General features: G+C 38.7%; 2 protein-coding genes across 9 annotated transcripts in view; both read right to left on the bottom strand.

Moving 5' to 3' along the window:
- Window positions 1–1,106: 1,106 nt before the first annotated feature.
- LOC103462590 (tropomyosin alpha-1 chain-like) lies at window positions 1,107–11,380 on the bottom strand. 6 transcript variants are annotated; one of them, XM_081605339.1, is made up of 10 exons: window positions 11,139–11,378; window positions 10,691–10,816; window positions 7,561–7,694; window positions 6,703–6,820; window positions 6,494–6,564; window positions 6,332–6,407; window positions 6,167–6,229; window positions 5,872–5,941; window positions 4,413–4,491; window positions 3,875–4,101 (listed from the first exon to the last, which is right to left on the bottom strand). In XM_081605339.1, exons 1-10 carry the CDS (start codon window positions 11,250–11,252, stop codon window positions 4,098–4,100), a joined length of 855 nt encoding a protein of 284 aa, XP_081461465.1. In that variant the 5' UTR covers window positions 11,253–11,378; the 3' UTR covers window positions 3,875–4,097. The 6 variants fall into 6 exon arrangements, with proteins under 6 accessions (XP_081461466.1, XP_081461470.1, XP_081461471.1 ...); XM_081605340.1 differs by lacking the exons at window positions 3,875–4,101; window positions 4,413–4,491 and adding an exon at window positions 1,107–1,740 and having other exon boundaries at window positions 11,139–11,380; XM_081605341.1 differs by lacking the exons at window positions 3,875–4,101; window positions 4,413–4,491 and adding an exon at window positions 1,749–3,075 and having other exon boundaries at window positions 11,139–11,380.
- Window positions 11,381–16,476: 5,096 nt separating this feature from the next.
- Window positions 16,477–24,275, bottom strand: part of LOC103462596 (talin-2) — an 80,767-nt gene continuing 72,968 nt past the window's right edge. For 2 of the 3 annotated variants that reach the window (XM_081605333.1, XM_081605332.1), the window contains 9 exons: window positions 23,820–23,936; window positions 23,501–23,686; window positions 23,298–23,405; window positions 23,076–23,181; window positions 21,632–21,756; window positions 20,101–20,289; window positions 19,826–20,008; window positions 19,248–19,373; window positions 16,477–18,971 (listed from right to left, as the gene is read on the bottom strand). In XM_081605333.1, the coding sequence (XP_081461459.1) occupies window positions 18,843–18,971; window positions 19,248–19,373; window positions 19,826–20,008; window positions 20,101–20,289; window positions 21,632–21,756; window positions 23,076–23,181; window positions 23,298–23,405; window positions 23,501–23,686; window positions 23,820–23,936 (1,269 nt within the window). In that variant the 3' untranslated portion in view covers window positions 16,477–18,842. Of the gene's footprint in view, window positions 18,972–19,247; window positions 19,374–19,825; window positions 20,009–20,100; window positions 20,290–21,631; window positions 22,110–23,075; window positions 23,182–23,297; window positions 23,406–23,500; window positions 23,687–23,819; window positions 23,937–24,275 lie in introns of those variants that run through there. The other variant, XM_081605334.1, reaches the window with a different exon arrangement.

Here is a 24,275-nt window from a genome sequence, read left to right as displayed (position 1 = left end):
TACATCTGGAAAAAAGCATGGTACAAAATAAATTAAAATCAAGACATGGCCGTCACCTAATCTGTCATGCTGTTAAAAGAGATAATAAATTCAGCCAGGAGGCCCATGGTTACTCTGGAGGAAGTTCAGAAAGCCCATAGCTCAGGTGGAGTAAAATTTTGACCAGAAAACAGTTGTGTCTGGGAAGAGAAGGGAGTCTGCAAAGATGTGAAATGAGGTAAATGCTACACTTGCGGGAACAGTCTTTCAGAGTAATACTCGTACATTACAATGCCTCAAGCTTAAAATCAGCCGCATATCTGTCATCCATTTTTCAGAATGAGATTTATAGCTTTAATTTGTAGCCGTTTTAGTTTCTGGCATATGTAATGAACTTAAGCCAACTCCATTTCGTGTATCAAATGTATTTGACAAATTAGGATTGAGATATTCTAGAATAAATGCAAAATTCAGAGCAGATTGTGAACTTTGAATTATAAAAGGTCTAAAAAATAAAAACATTTAGTGTAATGTTCAGCTTTTTAAACCAGAAACTAAAGACTACAGAAATTCTTGTGAAACTCAGTTTCACAAGAATTTCAGGTTTAAAATTTTAAATGTCAAAATGGTTTCAGGGGGGGATCTGAATGTGCATGCAGTCAGCAAGATAAAAAAAAAAAAAAGATGGGTAAAAAGGTAAAAAGTTGGGATTTGGCAAACTAAAGATGAAACGCGTAATAAATTTAAAGTTGTGTTTAGACATTTGTCCTTTAAAAAACTAAAGGACAAAAGACTTTTCCTGAAAGTCCTTTCGAGGAAACGCCTGGGTATAAGCAAACTGCAATAAAACATTTTTTTCCTCCTTATTCAAACTGTAAAGAAATTGTCAAGGTAAACATCTGTCAGACTGCATAAGAACTGCTAAAGTTTTCAAACAACTAAACCTCTGTTAATTTTAAATTGAAAAACAATTCATCGCTCTTTACAATTAAGTTTTTATATTTTGGTCCATCACAAAGTCCCTTCCCCAAAAAAGGCCAATGAAGCTTGTGGCTGTAACATCACATACATTTTCTAGTTGTCATGTCTTTTTTTTTTAGTCAAGGAACATAAAAATTAAAACAAGATCTAGTTTAATCTTTTATTCATACATTTCCAAGATAAAAATGTCTGGGAAAACAAGCAAATTAGCTTTCACGGGAGAAAATGTTAGAAATGGTACAGAGCACAAGTGTTTGCTTCACATAGCTGAAGTACTTAAACTTCAGAAGGAAAAAGATCAGACATTGAATGAAAGTTTAACAAAAAAAAACACATACATGATCTTACAAAAGTACAGATAATAAAAGTCCCTTTTATACAGGCTTGGCTTAAATTATGGCTTCATTCATAAAGACAATGTGCAGTATTTTCATCATCAAAAGTGCAAAGTCCCAACACATATGTAAACCATTGGACGTGTACAGTGAACTTGAACAGAGCGTGCAATATAAACAGTGTAGCTGAGCTGGAGCTCAATGCCTTTTCTGCTACTTCATACAGAGTTTGTGCCCTGTAGTCGACAATGCCAGAGGTACAGCTAAACACAGACCCACGTGTCCACCGTAGCAGCAGCAGCATGTGGGAGTCGGTCGTTTAGAACATGTGAAGTCAGGTAGTGGAAAGGAACAGAGCTGGGTCAAATATTAACCATCTCCAGTAGGGTCTGATCCATCATCTGCTTAATGCTCAGGCCCTCTTCTTTAACACGTCTGAGTTTGTCTGTCAATACAGCATTATATCAGTTTAGGACCATTAGATAAACAGTGCAGAGAATATACATTGATGAGGTTCTGGTGGACAAAAAAAAAAAAAAAAAAAAAAAAAACAAAACATGCTGATGTACCAAAAAAAATCTAAATCAATTTCACCTCTCCTCCCTCAGTCCCCATATTAAGTGTTCACCAAGTACATCTGAAAAGCTTCATGCTGTGAACTAGCACCAGAAACCCAAATTAATGATAAACATGTGACAAGGTTTATCTCAAGCTATTGACGGAGATGAAGTCTAGACTCCAATGCATTTAGTGGGACTATTACAGTGCTCAACATCTTAAAAATTATAACTTCAAATCATTTTCTTTTAGATTAGGTTTTGAAACAAATCTATTACAGCTGAAATGCCCCTTCAGCCTCTCGGTCTAAAATCAAGCAGAAATTGAAACTTAATTTCTTTACTGTATAACAAATCATTGCGTTTAAAAAAAAAAAAAGGTTGAAATGTATTAACCAAGGTTTCTGTGTGGTCTTAAATTTAATAATCTTAATTTTAGTACTCAAAGTCAGTCCAGTTTTCCACAAAGGGTCTTAAACTACATTGTTATATTTTGAACGTGTTCATCCTTTTTACTACACACTGGAGTTCTTTTAACTATGAAATAATTCAACTTAGATGTTCACCTTCCGTTACCCAAAGAATCTGGTCTCAGCTGACTTTTTGTAGTTAGAGATCAAAAGAGAACATTTTTATCTCCAATATTAGATATGAATTAACTTAACCAAGTTAGTCATTTGTCACAAATTTAAACGAGGGGTTTTACACATCTAAATAGGTTAATCTATTGGAGAAACACTACTTGGTGTTATTTATTTTTAAGACCCCAGTCTGGAGGTGAATTGCAAATCTTACCGATTCTCTTATTTAGAACCACAAGCCCCAAAACAAGTCTCACTTGTTTTGGGGCTTGTGAAACGCTACATGTAGAAGTAACTACTCCAGTAGCTATAAGGCTGAGCGAGTCAAACCTGCAGTAAAATAAACTTAACTCACCAATTCAGTGACAAAAAAAACCAAACACGAAACACCATGATTACTTTCTGATACCCCATCTTTAACATCCGAGTATACATCAATATGTACAATTTGATTATATTTCTGTGGAGTAGATGTGAATCTCTACCTGCTTAATCTAACAAATCCACAATGCTCTTGGATTACGTTGTCATAAAAAAAAGTGCTAGCATAAAGCAAACCCTTTCCAGGTTAGGCCTCATTTAAAGCTACTCTCAGTTCATTGGTCAGAAGACGGTTTTTATCAAGCTGCTTGTATAGATGATCTTGACAGTCAGAAAGCAGTAAGGGAAAAGGAGAAAGAGACAGAAGACAAGTTAGTACATAAAGACAAAGTTAGTGGAGAAATGTGGGTAAAAAACTGTTAGTTTTGTCCTGGTAAACTACAGACTTTATGAATTGCTTAGTCTTTTTTTCCCCCCCACAACTGATTAAATGATGTATACCTCTAATGATGATGTATACCTCTAATGGGATTTTCTTTTTAACAAACAGTAAAATCTTGAGACTTTCCAATACATAGGTTTTTTTCTTGGCCCCATGATATTCCACTCACTAACCCAAACCACCAGTCAAACTTAAGAGTTGGTCTTGCTTGCAAAGAATTGCCAAGTTCAACTGTACGACCAGGTTGTTTGGTTAAAAATGTTGAATGACCTGCAGCAGTACACCAAACCTCACACACGCTTGACAGTCTGAGCAATCTCTTGATTACTTGGTGGGTTAAAACTTCCACATTCATCAAGCAATAAACGGCACATATAACGTCTTAACGCAACATCTAACTACTTGAACTATTTTTTTAACATCAACTGGCTTAATATGATGTTAAAGCTCTCTTTTTAACTGAACTTCTCATTTTCTTCTCAGAATTCAGCAACTTCTGAACACAAACTGGAAACGGCTGATGGTGTTAAAAAGGCTCCATTTACTTCAATAGTCAAACCAATGATGAACAGAAATGAACAGCAAATAGGGAAGGAGCTACAGAGTTTATTTAAAAGCTATCAAAATTAAACAGTGAAGACAAAAAAAAAAGACAAATGAAGAAAAGGGAAAGATGGATCATAGACAGATGATGAAAGAGTGTTTATTTTACAGAATGCAATATGGCTCAAAAATCTGTATAAGACATGGAACAAGGGCTGCTGGCAGCAAAAGCCCAGTGTGCAGTCCTGGCAGGGCAATAAAGAAATAGGCAAAAAAAAAAAAGATACAGAAAGTCGGGCTGAGCTGCGGAGGAGTGAAATGATGATCGACAAGCTTCCACAGTGAAGAGTGAAAAGGTTTAGCTGTGAAAACACAAAAGAACAGATGTTGGAAAGGAAAAAGAAATAAGCAAAACTTAAGAAACTTGGATGCAGGGAGGATTTGAAAGTTGGGAAATTAAATGTTATAAAGCAGGAAAGAAAAAGAAAAAAAAAAAAAGGATCTCCGAAAAACTATTTGCATAATCTAACCCATGGTGTTAGTCAAACAGTTCAATCTAGAGCTAAATCTAGTTCACTGCAGTCAACATGCCACAAGGGGGAGCTACTAAGACGACAGTTAGCTCTAGTGGGATCTAAAGCACAAATCAAAAATCAAGCATGTTGGAAATTACATAGATGTCATGTCGTTGAGGGCGTGGTCCAGCTCCTCGCTGATGGCCTTGTACTTCAGTTTCTGGGCATACAGCTCATCTACCAAGTTGCAATTGTTATTAAGTGGCAGTGGATGGTGTAAGAACAAAAACAGAAAATATAAGTGTCAGAGCATAAAAGTAAAAAGGAAAATAGAAACAGCTAAAAGAAAGGAAGGAGGTTCAGAAATGAGGGGTGAAGGAACAGCTGCTGATGTCGGGTCAAATTCCTGAGGAGTCGAAAAAACCTGCTTCACATGTTCCCTGACCCTGTGATGAATGCCGAGGACTGAACAGTGGCAAACCACAGCGCAGTGAGAAATACTGCCAACATGAATAATATCACCCTTATACCTTTTTTTCCCTTATGATTAATAACTCACCATGCAAACATACATGGAACATTTCCTGGTGCTACTGGAAATGTGTAAAAACACTTAAGATAAATGAGCATTTTCTTATTTTAGGCATATTTAGACTATAGGAAAACAAATGCCAAAATAACTAAGGTCTTCATGACAATTGTTACCACTCCTTCCATAAATACTTTGTGAACCTCTCATTTATTTGAGATATTCTAGAATATCTTATTTAGGTCTGGGAACTGAGATCCGTCACCACAGAAAATGTTGACTACATGCAATTTGTCCATACATCTTGGACTATGATATTCAATAACCTATTTAGAGTTTTCTGATGGAGGGCAATTGATTATTTTCATTAAAATCTACCTGGTACATAAAGGCCACGTAAAATCATGTTTCTAACAAGATTCTCAAAGCTTCTGCAAGACCCAACAGGTCCACAGTGTCACAGATCCTCTACCATGCATACAAGTTCAAACTTTTTAGCAACAAACCGTATCCATTTGGATAGTTTGTAGCCAAATTTCAAGTTTAGGATGAACCCAGTTCCTAGCGTTAGCCCCGTCCTTTGCCCAACTGCTTGGCACTTAACTCGCGTTAGAGACTGAGATGTTAAAATGCCTTAAGATGGTAAAGAATAACCATTCCATAAACACTTACGGCATCTTTTAGAGGACCAATAAACGTCAACTGGTGACCAGTTCCAAACATCTGTTGGTTCCCGCACTTAATACATGCACTCAAATTCAGTGCTGGTTTTTCTTATCACTTCATGTGAATTCACAATACTCCAACAAGACTGTTTTAATTTAACACCATCTTTACTAAGAGGTTCCAACAAATTAGTCTGGGTCTAAAGTTGTCCAGTGAACATTTCGGCATTCAGACTACACTAAACCTTACAGCGCCTTTGTCGAGCATTGAAATCTTTCAGAGACAAATATTAATTTTACTTTGATTTAAAGTCTCAGCAGTTACAGCTTATGTTGTTTACCTGACTGCATGAATAAATAGAAATCCCTTTAAATTTTAATCAAGCATTAGGCAAATGAAAAGTGAAAGTAAAGTAATCATACCCTCCAGGTCATCGATGGTTTTCTCGAGCTTGGCAACTGATCTCTCAGCGAACTCAGCACGAGTCTCAGCCTGAGTGGAGCAACACAGCAACATCAGCAAACCACCAGTAAGAGGTTTACATTAACAACTGAAGCCTTAATGGGTTGAAATTAAAAGTGCTAAATAAACAGATGTTAAAAAGCAGCCAGCAAGGCAGACCTTTTTGCAAAATCGAAGACAAGATAGGATGGATGAAATATTTTCTGAAACGTCACACATGTAGAGATTAATGCAGCACAGATGTAGTTCACTCACCTCCTTCAGTTTGTCTGTAAGAACCTTGATCTCCTCCTCGTACTTGTCCTCCTTCTGCGAGTACTGCGGTTACACACAAAGACTGAAATCAGAAAACCTGCAGCACTCATCATCTCCCCTACGAGTTCACATTAAGATGTCATCAAACCTAATCAATCGGCCTACCTTCTCCGCCTGGGCCTCCAGAGACTTCAGGTTGTTCTGCACCGTCTTCAGCTCCTCCTCCAGCTCAGAGCATTTACTGTAGAGTGTCAGCAAAGAACAAAGTACATTGTAAATCCTATTTAAGGTTGTCACCAAGAACAAATGGAGGAAGGGGGATGCTACCTCTCGGACAGCTCGGCACGCTCCTCCGTCCGTTCCAGGTCGCTCTCAATGATCACCAGCTTACGGGCCACCTGCACTCACAGCACAGCGTTCTCTCACCAAACGAATCCAAAATACTTTTATGCTCCTACTGTGAACGTGAAGGCAGCTGTATCTGATAAGAGGGTGGAAAACACTTAAGAAGTGCAGTAAGGAGCTGAGAAACTTGCCTCCTCATATTTGCGGTCAGCTTCCTCAGCAATGTGTTTGGCCTCTTTCAGCTGGACCTCCTGCAGCTCCATCTTCTCCTCGTCCTTCATTGCTCGGTTCTCAATGACTTTCATGCCTCTGAATGGAGAAAAGCCAAGGAAAAAAAAAAGAAAAAAAGATTGTAGGCAAGTGCAAGCAATGTTTTCTTATGAACTGAAGATCACAGCATGATGCATCTCAATAGTAAAGCAGATTAAATCCTGCACAAAACAAGTGAGACTAATGTCTTGTTGGAACCGATGATGTAGTTTTCTACAAGCAGTCACGTTCATACGGTTTTCCAACAGGTTTCAAATCCTGGACATATTTATCATTCTGAAAATAAAAAAGCGATCCAGAGAATCCAACAATAAGACAAGAAATTCACAAAATATAAGACCTTAACAATTAGCATAGTCAAATAAAATATATTAACAGGAATATGCAGTGATTTATTTCTAAAGATGCACCCATAAAGCTTTTTCTTGACTGATGCACGTTTCCAGCTGTCTCTGTGTTTCGATTTGATTCAAAATTTTTATTTGAAAGCTTAAAACACAATATGTAGATGTAATGGTTTTGAATTCAACAAAAATAAATCACAAAAGTCACAATGTATCAAAGTTTATTTCTAGCCTTCATCCGTTTTTCTAGTGAAACAAAAAGCCTGCATCATTGTACATTCTGCTGGCTGATCAAAAAAATGGAATGTCCCTAATTTTGAGTATTTGCTCAACCAATTCACCTTTTACGTTTTTGACTCGGACCTTTTTTTAAAAAAATAATAATAATAATAATGACCATTGTATTTGATCAGTAAAAAGACGTTGACCACCCACCTCTCGCTCTCATCGGCAGCCTTCTCTGCCTCCTCCAGCTTGGTGAGGGCAGTGGCCAGCCGCTCCTGAGCTCGGTCCAGCTCCTCTTCAACCAGCTGGATGCGTCTGTTCAGGGAAGCTACATCTCCCTCAGCCTTGGCGAGAGCAACACAGTCAAAATCAGATCAAGTTTATTGGTCAAGCGCTGATAAATCGGGTCTATGCTGGAAAACAAGACGGGCTTCTCTAGGAGCAAGTGGGGGAGGAATGTCAAGATGCATAATGCAGATTCTGGTTAGGGAGTAAAACTGCATTTCTCTCACTATAAGTTGGACGTTTCCGCAATATGCATAAAGAAAATGCTGTACAATTTCGTAAACTACACAATTCCTACTGTATTATTTTTTAGCAATAAATAAAACAAGGCTTAGTTGAGGATAAAGGCGCCTCCCCATACTTAGACTAGCTGGTGACACCGTTAGTGAGGGTTTTATCTCCCTCCGAGGACCTGCTCTCACGTCAGCCTTTTATTAACGGAGCGGCCGCTAGTTTATCCGGAGCGCTCAGGGTGGTGTCCCCTCCAGACACCATCCTGTCCTCACCTCCGACGCTGAGCCACTGAGCTCAAACTCATTCGCTTGATGCCCACTCAGCTCTGTTCGAACAGGAACCGCGGGGTGTTGGGCCTAGCGGCCACGCTTTTTGACCAGCTTTGCACCTAATGCCTCCCGCAGCCAAGAGCCCTAATTGCCTTAAATCATTAGCAGCTTACCGCTTCCCTCGCACTCCTCTCCTGGTTCAGTTCCCGCTGCAATAACGATGCCCGTTCCTCCGCCGAATCGGCCTGCTCCTGCAGCGACTTGATTTTCTTCTTCACGGCTTCCAGGGAGCTTCCACCGGCCATTTTTTTTTTTTTTTTTCGCTTTGTCGTTTAATTTTGCCCCAGCTAAGCTAGTTTTCTCCCGGCTGTGCGCTGGCTGCCTCGCCCGCCGTTGGGGATGCTTCGCGTTTGATCCCTGCCCCCACCGCCTTTAATCAACCACTGATGAGGATCGGGACGTGCCACCAGCCCCGGAAGTAACTCATTTTACCCGCAAACCATAAAATGTGTCCACCGAATAAAGAAAATAAATCTCATGGATTGTTCTTGTGTAGTCTTTAGTTGTGGTTTTATGTCGTTTGTTGTGGATTTGTGAAGATATATATGCAAATAATTGTGTTGCAATTTGACTTGCATCCCCGAATCTTAAATTGAGCCAGTCCCATCAAGATCATAGCGGCAGACGTCACAGTTTACTCCTGCACTGTTAATTGAATTAATTTGACATCTAAATAAGGACAGCAATGTTTGCGAAATATTTCGGTGCATTTTTCCTTTGTGCATTTTTCCTGTCAATTATGCCTAAGCATAAAAATTGTAATAATAAATAAACACTGACACATATTTTATTTATTTATTTATTTTATTGTAATGTATTTGTTGTGTTTGCTGTCTTCTTTTTTGTGTTGGCATACTGCAAATTCCAGTAGTGATTGTAAAAATTACCACAATTACCAGGCCAGAAATAAGAGGAAGAAGGGATCTAATTAGCTTTAAATTACAATTGTATTTAACATACCTTTCAAGCCATAAAGCTATTTCCCTTATAGTTCTTAATGTGTAAGTTTGCAATACATTTGTCAAATCTTCTGTGTAAATTTAATTTCTGGAATGCAGATGAAAATAAGCAAAATAGACTTTTTGGGCTGGTCTTGTGCACTGAGTGAAAGATGGGCATATAATAAAAATATTTCTGTTAAACACATATTTTAACATGTCCTAATATTGTTGATGGTAATTCAGTAATAATCCTAATCTGAGCCTGGGCTCTCTGTATGCTATGGTTCCATTTACCCATCATTGAGCACTTTGCTTTTGACTCTTGAAACCCTCCCTGTTATTTTAACAGCAACAAAACAACAAAAATATTGTTTGTAGCGCAACACAATAAGGAAATGAGAGTTGTCCATTAACTTGGAGATGCACAAACTAATTAAAACTCTAAAATGGGGTTTTCTTTTGTTTCTTGGTTCTGTCACATTGCAAATCCCTGCTCCTCAGCTTCTTCAACTATTTCTCCATCCTGATCTCCCTCAGTGTCACTGTCACCGTGTTTCCTAATTCTTCCTTTTTCTGCAATGTTTTTAGGGACTGCGTTTACTGTCCTGCTGAGTTTTCATAGAGATTGAACAAAATGAATGAATCTAATCACAGCAGGTTGCAAGTTTTTAGACTCTATAGGCTTCTGTAGATTACTCTGGATTACTCTACAGTATGGAGTGGATTACAGTGTAGAGTACAGAGTAATCCACTAATGAAGTGGCTGATATGCAAGTATACCACTCATACAAAAAAAAAACAATTTGTAATAGTTGTCCACACTAGTGAGCAATATGCATAAAAGACTTAATTATTTCAGGAGATTTTTTTCTTGATTTACAAAAGAAAGTATTTTAGTGTTCTAAGACACCAGAATACCAGGCAAAATACTTTCTGCTCTTTTTTTTATTAACTGGATTTTTTTCTACATCAAGTTATTTTTTTATTTAGAAGAAAACAGAAACTTCATAGAACATCTGTTAAATATTTAATTGTTATCTGTAAATTAATTGGTCAGTCTACAATTTTAGACCTACCTATAAACCTAAGTTTATTCTAAGCTGATTGTTATTAAGGTTTATCTTTGAGCAAAGTGTTGTTTTATGAGCTTTTTAACTCAATAATGGCATAGGCTAATTGGCTAAACATTAAACCAAATCAACAGTTTGGATCCAGCTGAGTAGGGCTGACCCTGGGTGTGACAACCGATCCCAGAAAGACCACAAATATATCAAGGATTTTTTTCAGTCCAAAATGTGCCTGTAAAAACGCCCGACTGAAACTGGACACTGGCAATAACATCCATCCAAATGGCACAACAGTTAGCCTGTGAACTGTGACATTACCATATCCAGCACAAGGGCTAAATTTACCTGCACCCTTATATTCCTCCTATGCAACCCAATGGTGCATTTTGTAATATATTACTCTGGTACTTCAGCATTAGAGTCAATCTGTATGGGGAGCAGCGTTATTTTACTGAAAGTGTTTCTCCCCTCAGTTCAAACTCACATCTGTGGCTTTCTTCTCAGCGAGCTCCAGTTTCTCCTGAGCATCCTTCAGGGCCTCGGAGTATTTGTCCAACTCATCCTCAGTGGCCTTCAGCTTCTTCTGCAGTGCTACCAGGTCATCCTCAAGCTGGTGCACAGAGAAACCAGAAACGTTTGCTTTAAGCAATCACAAAATTCAAAGAAATTGTTCTTGTTGTCTTCAAAAGACACTTTACCTTGTCATCTAACTTTATATGACAGCCTCAGTTCTTACGTATAAAATACAACTATTCTCTACATATTCAATGCATAAAGTCATCATATAACATAGAAAATAATTACAACACAAAAACTTCTTATGTCTTGATCCTATACATGAAAGCACATGGCTGCACAGGCACAATAGGACAAGCTGTGCAAGGCATCTTGTGTGCAAAAACACAAGAACAGGTTTAAAACCAGACGCCCACCTGTTTGCTTCTGTCCTCAGATGCTTTCTTGTCTGACTCGGCCTGCTCAGCTCTGTCCAAGGCATTCTCCTTATCAAGCTTGAGCATCTGCATCTTCTTCTTGATGGCATCCATGGCTGCTTAGTGTTTTGAGCTGGCTGCAAATCTGTGGACCTGAACAGAAAAGATGGGAGCGTCTGAACCACACCGAACACCTAGCTGGAGTGCGAAGTCGCAGAACCTGTTCAGGGTCAAGTAAGTCAGATACTGGACACCCATTACTCTTTTGGAAAGGGCTGCAGCTGTTTGCCAACATTGGCCCTTTGTTTTTTCTCAAATCTCCACACCGATTCGCTCTCCCAGGACATTTGACCACTTGTATGACTAAACATGGGGTGCAGGCGTCAGAGAGGAACCCTCCCACTCCCACGCCACACAGGAAGACGTCCTCTCCTATTTCCATCACCCTCCAAGAGGAAGTGGAGTGTCAAGAAGTAGTAGTGCTCCAAGGGGAGTTACTTGGGAGATAATCTTCACTCAGTTATCACTTAGAAAGCTGAAGTAAAAACACTGAGATAAGAAAACAAACTGATCACAAACTTTTATTTAATTCTTTGCTATTTATTTGTTCCTGTAAAAAACGTCATCAAACAGTGAAACTTGATTTCAAATTTGCTTCCTTAGTTCACGCAGAGATCTGTTCCGATGAATTACAGTAGCATTTCAAGCATGACAACTATTCACACACAACACACAGAGGCGATTGGATAAGCCCCTGTGAAATCCCCTCTCACTCTGAGCCGTGTCATGTTGGCCAGCGCGGCTTGCTCGTCCTCCGCTGATCATTTCAGCGGCTCCCTTGCAACACGGCTCAACACCAGGGCAGCAATCAGAGAGGATCAACCGCACGACCAAACCGTTAAGCTTGTCCGGCTTCTGTGGTGGACTGAGGATTTCTCAGAGTTCTGTCACAAATGGGCTTGAGGGAAAGCGATGCTATTTGCGGGGGACAATAGAGAAGCTTTGGCATTTAAACAACCCCCACTGCAACAGTTCTGTTCCACAGTCGCAGCTGTTAAGAAAAGTGGATGGTTGGCCATTAAAGAGTCACTGTCAGTTACAGTCGCTCGACTTTTGCACATATTTACAGCAAAATAAGAGAGGAAGAAATATTTCTTTACTGAAAAAGTATTATCTTAAGTTTTGTGGGTTCGTGTAAATAAAAATGAACTCTCAGGCTTTCCCATGATGCTACTCTTCCATTGGCTGTTATGATCTGCATGTGTTTGGTTGAGTGTATATTTTAGGATCTGATGAAGTGTGTGCCACCTGTTGGACACCATCCAGGCCTCATAAAGTTCTGTTAAAAAAAAAAAAAAAAAAAAAAAGCATTTGAGATTTCTTCTGTTTTTTCTTCCTTTCATCAGGTTTAGATATTTAAGATTATCAAATGGATGTAATTGTAAAGAAAAAAATGATTCAAATAAGGATTTCATTTATAAAGGGCAGAGAGTTGGCCAGGACCAACTCTCTGGTCCTGGCCAAGGGCAATAACTTTTTTTTCAAAAAGTTATTGCCCTCTTAACAAATCAGAAATTAAAAGTAACAAATGACATATTTTTTGGAGGCTACAATTTCACCCCCACACTCAGGTAGGATTTCTGTCAGAGCTGCAGAATCAATAAATGACGCGTGCTTGGCCCGTCTGAAACATGAAATAAAAAATTAGAGAGCAGATGAGAAACAGTAGCTGACTTTTTTCAGTCTGCAAAGGGTCACGAAGCAAGTAAGTAAAACTTTAGTTATGTAACACCTTTCGAGATATAGATCACAAAATGCAGTGAACCAAAAACCTAAAACTAAAAACATGACTATATAATCAATTAAAATCAACTGTAAAAAGATGAGTTTTTAGTTGGATGGGTGTCCTGGTACACTCACGGTGAAACTAACACAGCATTTCAGGAAAGCATATGCCTGCAGTCAAACCTGGTAGTTTAATTGTTTGGGCTGTTTAGCTTCTTCCGGACCTGAATGACTGGCCTTAATTGATGGAAAGAGAAATGATGTGCCACATAAGAAAATCCTCTGGGCGAATTCCTGCGTGTCAGTTTGTGACCTTAAGTTCGAGCACGAGGAACAGATGAAATAAAAGACTCAAGTTGCTGATCTTTTTAAGGTTACGTCTGTCCTACCCCTCTATTTTATTTCTTGGTGGTCTGGCGTGTGCAACATCTTTCCTGTGAAGCTTTTTTGAGCCAGTCAGCTGTCACCATGTTGTCATCCTGCCATGTGTTTTATGGAGCCCTTAGCAGTCAGTCACACATGCCAGGCATAGTCAGAGATCAGAGAGCCTCAATCCGTGTCACCCGTAGTCTCTGAATAAATGAAGAGACAAAGATCATCACGTTGTACCTGTCCAGCAAATTATGGCTTTGTCTGATTAGATCGGGTGTTTTATTCAGAGCAAAACACTTTCATTAATATTGAATTTAAAGGTTAAGAGATAACACTAAGGAGCTATTGAGTCAAAATAGATGGTCATGGATCTAGCAAACGTTTAGGAGTTGGACTTCTTCTAAGACAGCTTATTGAACAAAATGTGAATTGAAATGATTAAAAAAATATTAGAGACAAAAACAAATATGCACGGTGTATGTATTACCCTGAACTACCCGCAGCATTCTTTGAATTTCCAATTATAATAATACTGCATATTAATCATTTGAATCAGAAGTGAGATGTTGAAGCTTTTGAAATTTGACACAAGTGTTATGCATTAATTGTTTGAGATCATGCAAGATTGCTTTCTGTTTTTGTGGTGTTTTCGAACATATTATTCCATTCTTTAAGGTTCTAGTTTTTATTATTATTTTTAGATTGTCTATCGAACCATCCGAGCCAAGGCAGTAGTTGGAATCTCAACTATAAATTGCAAAAGAAAATTCTATTTAACTTTTCAGAGTTCATCACATTAAAAACACAACTTTCAACATATTTTATTGGGATTTTATGCAATAGGGTTGTTTTCTAATTTCTAATTTGCAATTGAAATCTAAAAAGTGTGATATACGTACATTTGTATTCAAACACATTTATTCTGATATCCAGACGTCACCTACATAGTAATCTATATAAACCCACCTGTGTATAATTTAATCTGATATATAATGTTGGAGGATGTTTCATTTTGAATTTTTAAGAAGTATTAAAAATTTTATGGAGGATTAAAGTTGAGGTCCAGTCTCATTTTCCAAATTTCCACCTTAACACTTTTCTTTACAACATGTAGGTGAGATCTTGCTAAATTATTAGCTTGCATAAGCTAAGTGGATAGTACTTTCTGTATGCCACAAGTCAGCAATCTTCCATCAGGTTGGTAGCTGAGACACCCTGAAAAATTAGAAATATTTCAGAACTGTAACAAAATGGAAAAAAGAAAATAATGCCTCCATGTTACAACAGGTGTTTTAATGACACGAAAGTACCAGCGTCGCCATGTAATCTGCTGTCATCATCAGTAACAGTATCGGCCTTCTGACTTTTATTAGAATTAGATTTAGAACAGGAAAATACTAGATGAGATGTCTTCTATCTGCTGCCAGTCAACATTAAATTCAATGCCGTCGTTAATTTAGCCAAGTTCTTCTTCATCAAATTCACAAGAAAACTGCATGGAAAGTCATTTCAGCATGCATTTACAGAATTGCAACAAAAAAGCCGATTTATGTAAATATCAGAGGATGGAAGCAGATTTGAACTCTGTCCCAGGAAGCAGCTGTGCCACTGAAATTGACGTCGCCTCCTTGGATTTTAGTGCCGGACAGATTTAGCACGAGTCTCAGCACATAGTCTGGACTCAGTATACCCTTTAGATTTGTGCTGACTCAGAAATGCTATCTTGTCTTGTGAATAAAAAGGGAACCTTGTTTTCCTGGAAGAACTGACCTGTCTTGCTTTTCCTCAGAAGACCTTGTCTCGGCCTGAGTCAAGCCAGTGCAGCTGATCAATCAATCAAATCAATCAAATTTTATTTGTATAGCACATTTCAGCAGCAAGACATTTCAAAGTGCTTTACATAATTAAAATAAAAACAGAAATAATCAGTGAGAAAGAGAGAGATTTAAAAAATAAAAATAAAAAAAAATAAAAAAAAATATGTAGAAAGTTATTCCAAATGTATCTGTAAAAAACAAACTGTTCAAACTAGCAGTACTAAATGTATTTCACAAGCAAACGTTGGATAGAAGAATGACAAGAGAAAATTCCAGCTGAGTCTTTATGGTCCTGGAATCTAAACCATAAAAACAGATTTGTGATTTAAATCGGTAAATCTATTTCTTACTCTGATTGCAAATAAAATAAAATGTCATTTGTACAGTACACAGTCGTGGTGTTTGCCAGGAGAGTTCAGAGATTCTGGATCTATTTTATTAAGGCTTTGTTCCTGATCAACTCAAATGAACAAGAACAGAAGGGAATGCCAAATCATACAGTGTCTGAGACAGTTTATTTTAAAGAATAAATTGCGAAATGATCAGCTAAAGGAAATATTTAAATACATTACTTTCTGTCACAGTTTTCCAGGATACAAATCTCTTTGAAGAACTGGGTTATAAGTTAGTGAGAAAGATGAAATACACATAACTTAAAATTTTTTTTAACCTGAAATGTGGACAAAATGTGTGCACAGTATTTTAAACATTTTCAGGTTTTAAAAAAAGAAACCAACTCCGTCACATAAACTTTTTAGGTGAAACCTTTTACCAATATAAAATTGCACAACAAATCTTCAAAAGTCTTAATGATTTCTACAGTTAAAGTTTTAATCTGACTGAATCTTATGTCATGGAATTATTTACAATAAAGGATTTGAGAATTTGCTAAATACCAGGCAAATTGTCAGAAATGCTGCTCAAAACCCAAATGTTTTCAGAACTACAAGCTTGTTTACCTACTTCATTTATAAAACTGCTGTTTTTTCAGTGAACCACACTGATAAACCAACAGTTTTAAGTTATCAAATATGTTTGATAAATCAAAACCTTGATTTTTATTATGGAAGGAAGCATGAATTTCACTAAGTGCATTTCAAAAAATTTTATTTCTTGAACTTTTCCACTTTGATCACATTACAACCACAAACTTAAGTGCAATTATTAGGATTTCATATGAGTAACACATTTAGTTCGCCTGTAAAGTACTTTAGCCCAAGACAAATTAAATAATTACAGCGGTGGACATGTGTTTGTAGGTTAGTTGTGTCATATCCTCTTCAGATGATTGACCAGGGCTCTTCCATATGTAGAACATTTCCACAGAAATGCCAGTGACTCAAAAAATACACGCAACTCATCAATTACATTGAAATGCTTTATTTTCAGTGAATACAAAAAAATAAGTTTTATTGAGGCCAGATAAATATTCTCAGTATCCTAATTTATCATTCATTTTTTTAGTGTAGCAACCTTTTAATTCAGTTTCTTTTATGGTAGTGGGAACACTTCTCTTACTCCACACGGCAATAAAACGGTGACAGATATATTGAAATGTTCCCATCACATTTATCTTTTGAAGTATCTTAAAAGCACAAGAAAAAAAAAAAAACTCATCCGTAAAATGTCGGGGACTTCATTACACACAAAGCAGTTGGGTTGAAACACGTCTGTCTCTGGTGGGTGTTTTTGTTCAGAAGCACTGTGGTTACATGCCCATAAAATTCAGTACAAAAATGTATTCATATATGTAATATAATACATTTTAAACTTCAAACACATTTCAGACAGTCCATTTGTCAACCCACCCCAGAAAAGGCTTTACATGTGGCAGAGAGGAGATAAAGGAGGCGCAGTTGTTTCAGCACTTAAAGGAACAGCATGTTAAAATACCACAGACAGGAACCGACGTTTCCGAGCAAAAACGTGTCTTCTACGTGAAGCTATCGCTGCAGCAACAGACGCTGTATGAGTAAAACGACTAAGGCACTAATAATAATAACACTACAGACTGTACTGATAAGCAGTGGATGCTCCCCTTCTCTTTCAAAATGTCCACACACACGCACACACACACACACAGGTCACAATGCCAGAAATCAACTGAAACAAAAGTCAACTTAGAAAAACGCATTGCTTACATGCTGCAGGATACAGTGTTGCTATGTGGAGGTGTGATTTACTCACCTGGGACCTAAACTTACAGTGCAGTGTAACATCTAACTGAATGGTGGCCTCAAGAATAAGACGAGGGAAAGGTTTGGTGACATCACAATCAAACGCTGTAAACAAAAGCTCGTTCTGCTTGTTGATCAAAGTTGCGGCGCAGCAACAAACAAAAAAACAAGACAAAACTTTGTGATTATCTTTGCACTTGCTTCACTTTTACTTCCTCTCAGCAGTCAAACGTTTAAGAGATTAATCCGATCGCAACAATTTTTGTCGCTGAATTTGACCGAAAGAAATGCCAGGCAGTGAAGATATTGCTTTAGAAACTGTCATTAAGTAACTCTAGAAGAGACGGCTACTGTACTCTCCAAAACAAATCAATGTGTTAAGATACGTTTTTCATAAATGTATACTCAATCTTCTTTGTGCAACTGCCAGGTTACAACGATCATTGAAATATTTATTTACTTAAACAAACAAACAAACACGTTTCACTTTCTGCACAGCATGAACGTAACCAATGCTGCCCCCTAAAGCACCTGTTATGTTATTGCATTGTTCATACTTTCATCGCCCAGAATGAGAGCAATTTAAAAAAAACAACAACAAAAAACCAAACATGTTTTATGGTTTGGGAAAATATCAGACACCCTGCTTGGAAGCTACACAATCCTCTGCTGTTGGTTGCTATAAACTCAGACCATATCTGACCCTGAAAATAGACCCCTCCCAGCTAAAATTACCCTACCGTAATAAATAATCTCTGTGGTAACATGTTTTCCTGTTTAGAAGAAAAAAAAACCCCAAAAAACATTCACATTGCAACGCAGTGGTCACACATAACGAAACATATTCATAGTGTCTTTGAGAAATCAGTAAAATGTGTTGCATCTTCATAGGTTTTTGCCTAAAGAGATGAGAAATCTCAGGAAGAAGAATGGAAGAAGAAAAATATGTATACGACTGTATCATCTTACTTCACATTATGGTTACTGACCACTGAATTAAAGCGGAGACGTGCCGCAGTGCTTCACGTGATTCACACAGACGTTAAGGTGCAACTGGAGCATAAAGGCCAACATTCACACAGAGTACCAAGCTGAAATGCTTTGGGGAGATTTTTTTTTTTTTTTTGCATTCAGATTCATGTTGTGTTTATATGGCTAAGCGAAACAAGCAGCAGTACAATCAGTTTTTCATTTGAAAGCTTGTGCAATGGAGCTGCAAGCGGAAATGAGGGAAAAAAAAAAAAAAGCTTAGAGGGTGAAATGTGAGCTGTGCTGTTCGTCCGAGGGATGTCACATTCTGGGTTAAGTAGTTATTGTAGACAGTATAAGAGAGGACTAAGTTCTGTCAGGTCACCACGATCTTTATGTTGTTTGCAGGAAGTAGCTGACTCCACACAGTAGTATTTTAAACCCACTCGTAGCTATTTAAGATCTTTTCATGCGATGAAGTTGTACCGGTCTTTCAAGAACCGGTCACAGAAGTCACTGTGGGTTCATAACACCTGTCCAGGTTTGCCACACCAAACGCAGACGTGCTCATCACACAGCAGGCATCAGTTGGCGTCTTCTCGTAGCTCGCTCGGCAGAAACTTGTACTGCTGCTGCCTGATCTGAGCCAGCTTCTTCCTGGCGTCCTCCAGCTCCCGCTCCTTCCGCAGCATCTCCTCCTGGGCTGCAATGATCTGCGCAGACGGTACAGGAATTGTTTTGGGTTTTTTTTAATACGCAAGTTAGCAGAGGTGGCAGAAACATTCAGTCCAAAAGGTTACACATGCACAAATAAATTGGTATTCCTACAAAGGTGAGAACATCAACAAAACAAATCCTTTAAGGTATTTTTTATTTTTTTTTTACATCGTCACGTCTGAATGATGGTGAACAAAAACCCCCACAATTGTATAATTACAATAACACATACTTTATTGAAATAGTGTAAACAAATACATTTAAATAATTACCTGAGCTATTCCACCCACAAACTTTGTCTTGACAACCACGTTGTCCTCATCCGCTTTGTCAAAAGCTGCTTTCTGAGCCGCCCGGACCAAATTGTCCGATGCCTTTTTTACTGCATTCCCTGCAATCTACGGAGCAGAAGGAGAAAAACAGAACAGTGGCAAAAAGGTTCAATGGAAAATTGTTCATGCAAATCGTTTTATGTTAATACATTAATGGCATTGCAAGTCAAAAAAAGAGAAAATATCCCATTTGAGAAATGCACTTTTCAGCAGCGAGTGCGAGCTGCTGAAAATGGAAGAGACTATTCTTCCATTTAGTTCAAACATCTTTGAACTAAGATGTTTTTCTAACAACCAGACATTACAAATTAAAGCTAATTATTCAGATTTTTCTTTCTTGTTAAAGATGGATTAACCAGGCCAAAATAAAAGAGAAAAGTGGTGTAAATTGTAAGAAAAAAAGTTAGTGAGATTATCAAAACAGCTTTATAACACCATAATCACACTTTTATTTTTATGGCACTAATAAGAATAAAATAAGATTTTCGTAAATAAGGTTCAGGATGCTAACTGCATACCTGCAGTCTTCTCATGGCCTCGGAGTCCTGGTCCGCCTTCACCTTGCAGGCCACCAGCAGCTGGGCGGTGGAGGCCGCCACCTGTTTGGCTGAAGAGATGAGCTTCTCCTCACTGGCGTGGCCTTGCACCGAGGCGTTGGCGGCTTCACACAGGTTGCTTGTCGCTGCCGCCACCATACGTGCCTGTGAGATAATAAGTAAAAGGAAATTTTACAAAATGTTTGCGCCGATTGTTATCGGCTGGATTTCACGTCTCTTCAGCGGCAAGGACTTACAGCAGAGATGAGCCCCTGGGACCACTGTCCATCATCCACAGCATTGGCAGGGATGGAGCCCACTTTGCCCTGGGCCACCAGCTCCCTCTGAGCGGCCGAGGCGGATTTGACCAACGCGCTGGTGGCTGCGGCAATGGACTTGGCAGCCTCCAGGATCTGCTCCTCAAAGTTCAGCGTCTCGTCTGCTTGCTGAGGGCGGAAGGAGGGGCGGTCAGTAAAACACCAGAAACACTAGTTCAGAACTCCTAAAAAAAACTAAAAATTAATCTGGATCAACTGAAGAGGAACAAACATTCAGTGTTTCAGACGTTCTCACACACAGACACACACATTCACACCACAAGTCTGTAGACAGAGCGGGACACTGTAGGAATATGTTTGATATATAGTTGGGACTGAATAACAACCTAATATATCAAACATATCAGACAGAGCCCTGCAGAGAAGGCCTCCGGTGGTGGGGGGTGGGCAAGGGAGGAGAGGATGGGGGTTTAGATGGCAGCAGACTCAGACGGACTAAGCTAAAACCAGGACATATGAGTTGATGGGGAATGGATTAGGGAAAAGGAACAGGAGGAGGAGTGGGGGGTGGGGGTGTGAACTGTGTTGCTATGGGAGCGTGGGATGTAAACAGAGACAACACCTCAGAGGCTGGGTTTGTGCGTTTCACATAAAAATGAGAAAGAGTGAAGATGAAGCTGGACAGAAATCTTCACAAAAGTGTTCTGTTTTAGAAAGACACCTAAATAACTAAAGAAACTAAGCTACTTTTTTTTTTTTATTTATGTATTCAAAAACACTTAACGTGCAGTAAAATTAGTCAATTTTGGAATCACAATATGATGATATATTGTTATTAAAAATATAACGTCTTTCTGTTTAGGCTTCATTGCTAAAACAGACACCAGATAAAGAACTGACGCAAAATTTTAGGCATTATTTACATCTCAATAATAGTTTTATTTTAAAAAGTTGTTTCGACATAAGCTGTTTTGACAACGAAACATCCTATTTATAGTTCCTAAATGCTTTTACCAGAGCATATTCTAACCTTTATACATTTCTTTACTGCATTAAACAACAGACCTCATACAATCCTTTGAAGCATTTAAAGCAGCTGTGCAGTTACAGTGGGTTTTTATAAAATTATTAACTTTCATTGACAAATAAATAATAAAAGAGTAGTTTGACTAATATTTAGAATCGCCGGTGAATTATTATTTTCATCTTAGTGACACCTTACCATTGGTAACAAACGTAAACAACAGATTAAGAAAATTGTATCCATTGACATCAAGTCAAAAAATGTAAATTAGATCTACCTTGCGGAGAAAAAATTGTGAATTACATACTTCCATATCCATATCTCGTTCAGCTGTACATTTACTAATATAGGCCCAAAAATATATTTTAAAATTTTTTTTATTACATTAGTCGACCAAGTTAATGTCTACTTTTTTGTGCAATTTAAGAAATGTTAAAACTATTTCCCCCTTTTCATCCCTCAGTTATCCATCACCAGGTCCCCCACCTTTGGCTTCGCTCTGGGTTTCAGCTGCTCCAGCTTCTTCGCTGCCGCCTCGATGGACGCCGCGGCCCCGAGCAGCTCAGTCTCTGCTATCACTGTAGGGTCCTCGGGGTCCACCCACTCCGAACCTGAAGCGCGGAATACACACACACACACACACACACCGTTAGGTTTTAAACTCGAAGGCAGAAATCAAACACTGCCTTAGAAACCCGTGCTGCATCAGAGCATGCCTCAACACGACGATCACAACAGAAAACAACAGAAGAGCCGTGAGCACAGGAAAAAAAAAGCAAATCTCCGCACATCTCCATGCACAGCGCACAAACAGACTGAAAATGAAGTAATGTAGATTAAATGGGAATAAGGTGCGATAAATTAAGACAAAGATGCTCGAGAAGCCTGAAGGTGGCTGATTAAAGAAACCCTTGGTAGTGCTGAAGAAGTCACAGTACACAAATCAATGCTAACTTACCTCCATCTGTGGCAAAATAAGAGGGGACAGGAACATTATTAAAATGTTTAAAAATGTCTGTTTTATACAGGGTCATGCAAAAGTATACAAATCCCTGGAGCTCTTTTGCATTTTGTAACCAAAAACTTCAAGTGATATTTGATTTCAGGTGATGCACCAACACAATGTATGGCAACCTGGCAGAACGGAACAAAACTGAAAAAAGGTCTTCAGTAAGATGTGGTGCACATTTGTATTTGGACCCCTTGACTCTAATACTCCTAAATAAAATCCAGCGCAAGCCATTATCAAAAGTCACCTAATGGGTAAAAAGAGTCAAAATAAAAAGACACAGTGTGACAGAAATCTAACACTGCACATGATCCTGAACACAACATCTCACCCATGGTTTGCATTTCTTCAGCAGAGTGAAGCTCATCAGAGTTAATGGAAAGATGGATGGAGCTAAATGCATATAATGACATAATGTCTTGAAGAAGACATGTCAGAGGCTGCAATAGACTGACTACAACCTTAAACACCATCTAAATACCACCAGAACTGCAACACAAGTACTTGAATCGAAGCGTATTCATGTGTGAATGACAAAAATAAAAGCCTAGACCAAAATCCATTTGGGGATTTGAGACAACAATTCAGAATTCAGATACTTTCCATCTAATCTGAGTGAGGTTGAGGCGTTTTCTAAAGTAAAATGTTTCGATACAGTATTCACATTGGTTGGCTGAATACAAATGCAAACACCTGAGATTCTTTTCTTGTAAAAAAAATAATAATAATGTTGAGAATCTTTAATTCTTTTTCTTTAGTTTCACACATATGATCTACTTTGTGTTGGAATATCACATAAAACTCCGATAACACACATTAAAATCTGTGGTTGTAATGTGACAAAATGCAGAAAAGTACAGGAGGCTGGAATACTTCTACACAGCTCCGTCTTTAGGTGCCGGTCTGGGTGGCGGCTGTTACCTTTCATGGCCTCGGCAGTCTGGATGAGCTCCGTGACGGCGCCCGCCACTCGTTTGGAGCAAGCTGCCAGGTGCTGCTTCTGCTCTGCTGAGGGCCTCTGCATCACCTGAACACACACGCTGACCACTTAAACACACTTGTACAGGGAGAGTGGGAGCTAGCTAACAAAAAGGGGAATAGTTATTGCCATGCAAACCCTTCCTGATGTGGTTTTGGACCTACCAGCAGTACTTGTTCCAGCAGATCAATGTATCCGGTTGTGCACTCTGCTCCGAACATCAGGGCTCTTTTCTTGACCTCTTCGTTGACCTCGGGATGGTAAGCCGCTTGCTGGAAAGGAAAAATCAAATCAATAAACATTTTAACTTTTACAATTTAATCTCTCCAGCACAGGGCAGCCAGCATATATGGAAGCGACTCTGCACCTTGCAGGTCGTCAGCATGTCGGAGATAGCTTTGCGGCTCAGGTTGGCTGTATGGATGATGTCCTCTTGGCGTGCAGAGTTTCCTGCAGCCACAGCTTTAGCGGTAGCTATGGTGATGCCCTTAGTCATGCGTATGAACTCCTCTGGGGTGGTGGTCTTATTGGGAGCATCCCTAGACTGAAACAGCTGATAGGATGGAGAAAACCAGACAGTAAAGTTACATAACTAAAAGACTGAATCACCGAGTCTTGGTGGGGAGAAAAAAGAAAAACTGATGAGTTTTTCCAGCTAATGAGTTTTTTTTCCAGGCCTTTCTTACCGCCATTTCCTGTTTGATGCACTCGATCGTAGCTTCAAGTGCCCTGGTGCCCCGAGTCGCCTCGTCCTCCACAGCCTTGACGGTCTTCAGCAGGGACGTCACATTGGTCACCATCACCTGGAACACGGCATTACTGCTTTTACACCCAGTGAAGATGCTTCACCCTCATGAGGCGAATCATTGTTAAACCAGTAAAAAAAGGCCCATTTATTCACAGTGTGGTTAGAAAGTTATAAAGGTGATAAAAGTACATAAAAGTAAAAGTAAAATGGAAAGTTACAATCATAAGTTCATTTATCCTCTGCATATTGTGTGTTCTGAATAATGATTAAAAGCCACCAAATTCAGTAACCATCACACATTCTGACTCCAGGGGGCGCTGTAATATAGAGATGGTCACAATTCAGATTACTCGTCATAAAATGAAACCATACTGTAACTTAATGGTTAACCTCA

This window comes from Poecilia reticulata, chromosome 3 (assembly GCF_904066995.2).
Source record: "Poecilia reticulata chromosome 3, P_reticulata-male-v2, whole genome shotgun sequence".
Taxonomy (NCBI): Eukaryota; Metazoa; Chordata; class Actinopteri; order Cyprinodontiformes; family Poeciliidae; genus Poecilia; species Poecilia reticulata.
This window is presented reverse-complemented; position numbering and strand designations above follow the sequence as displayed.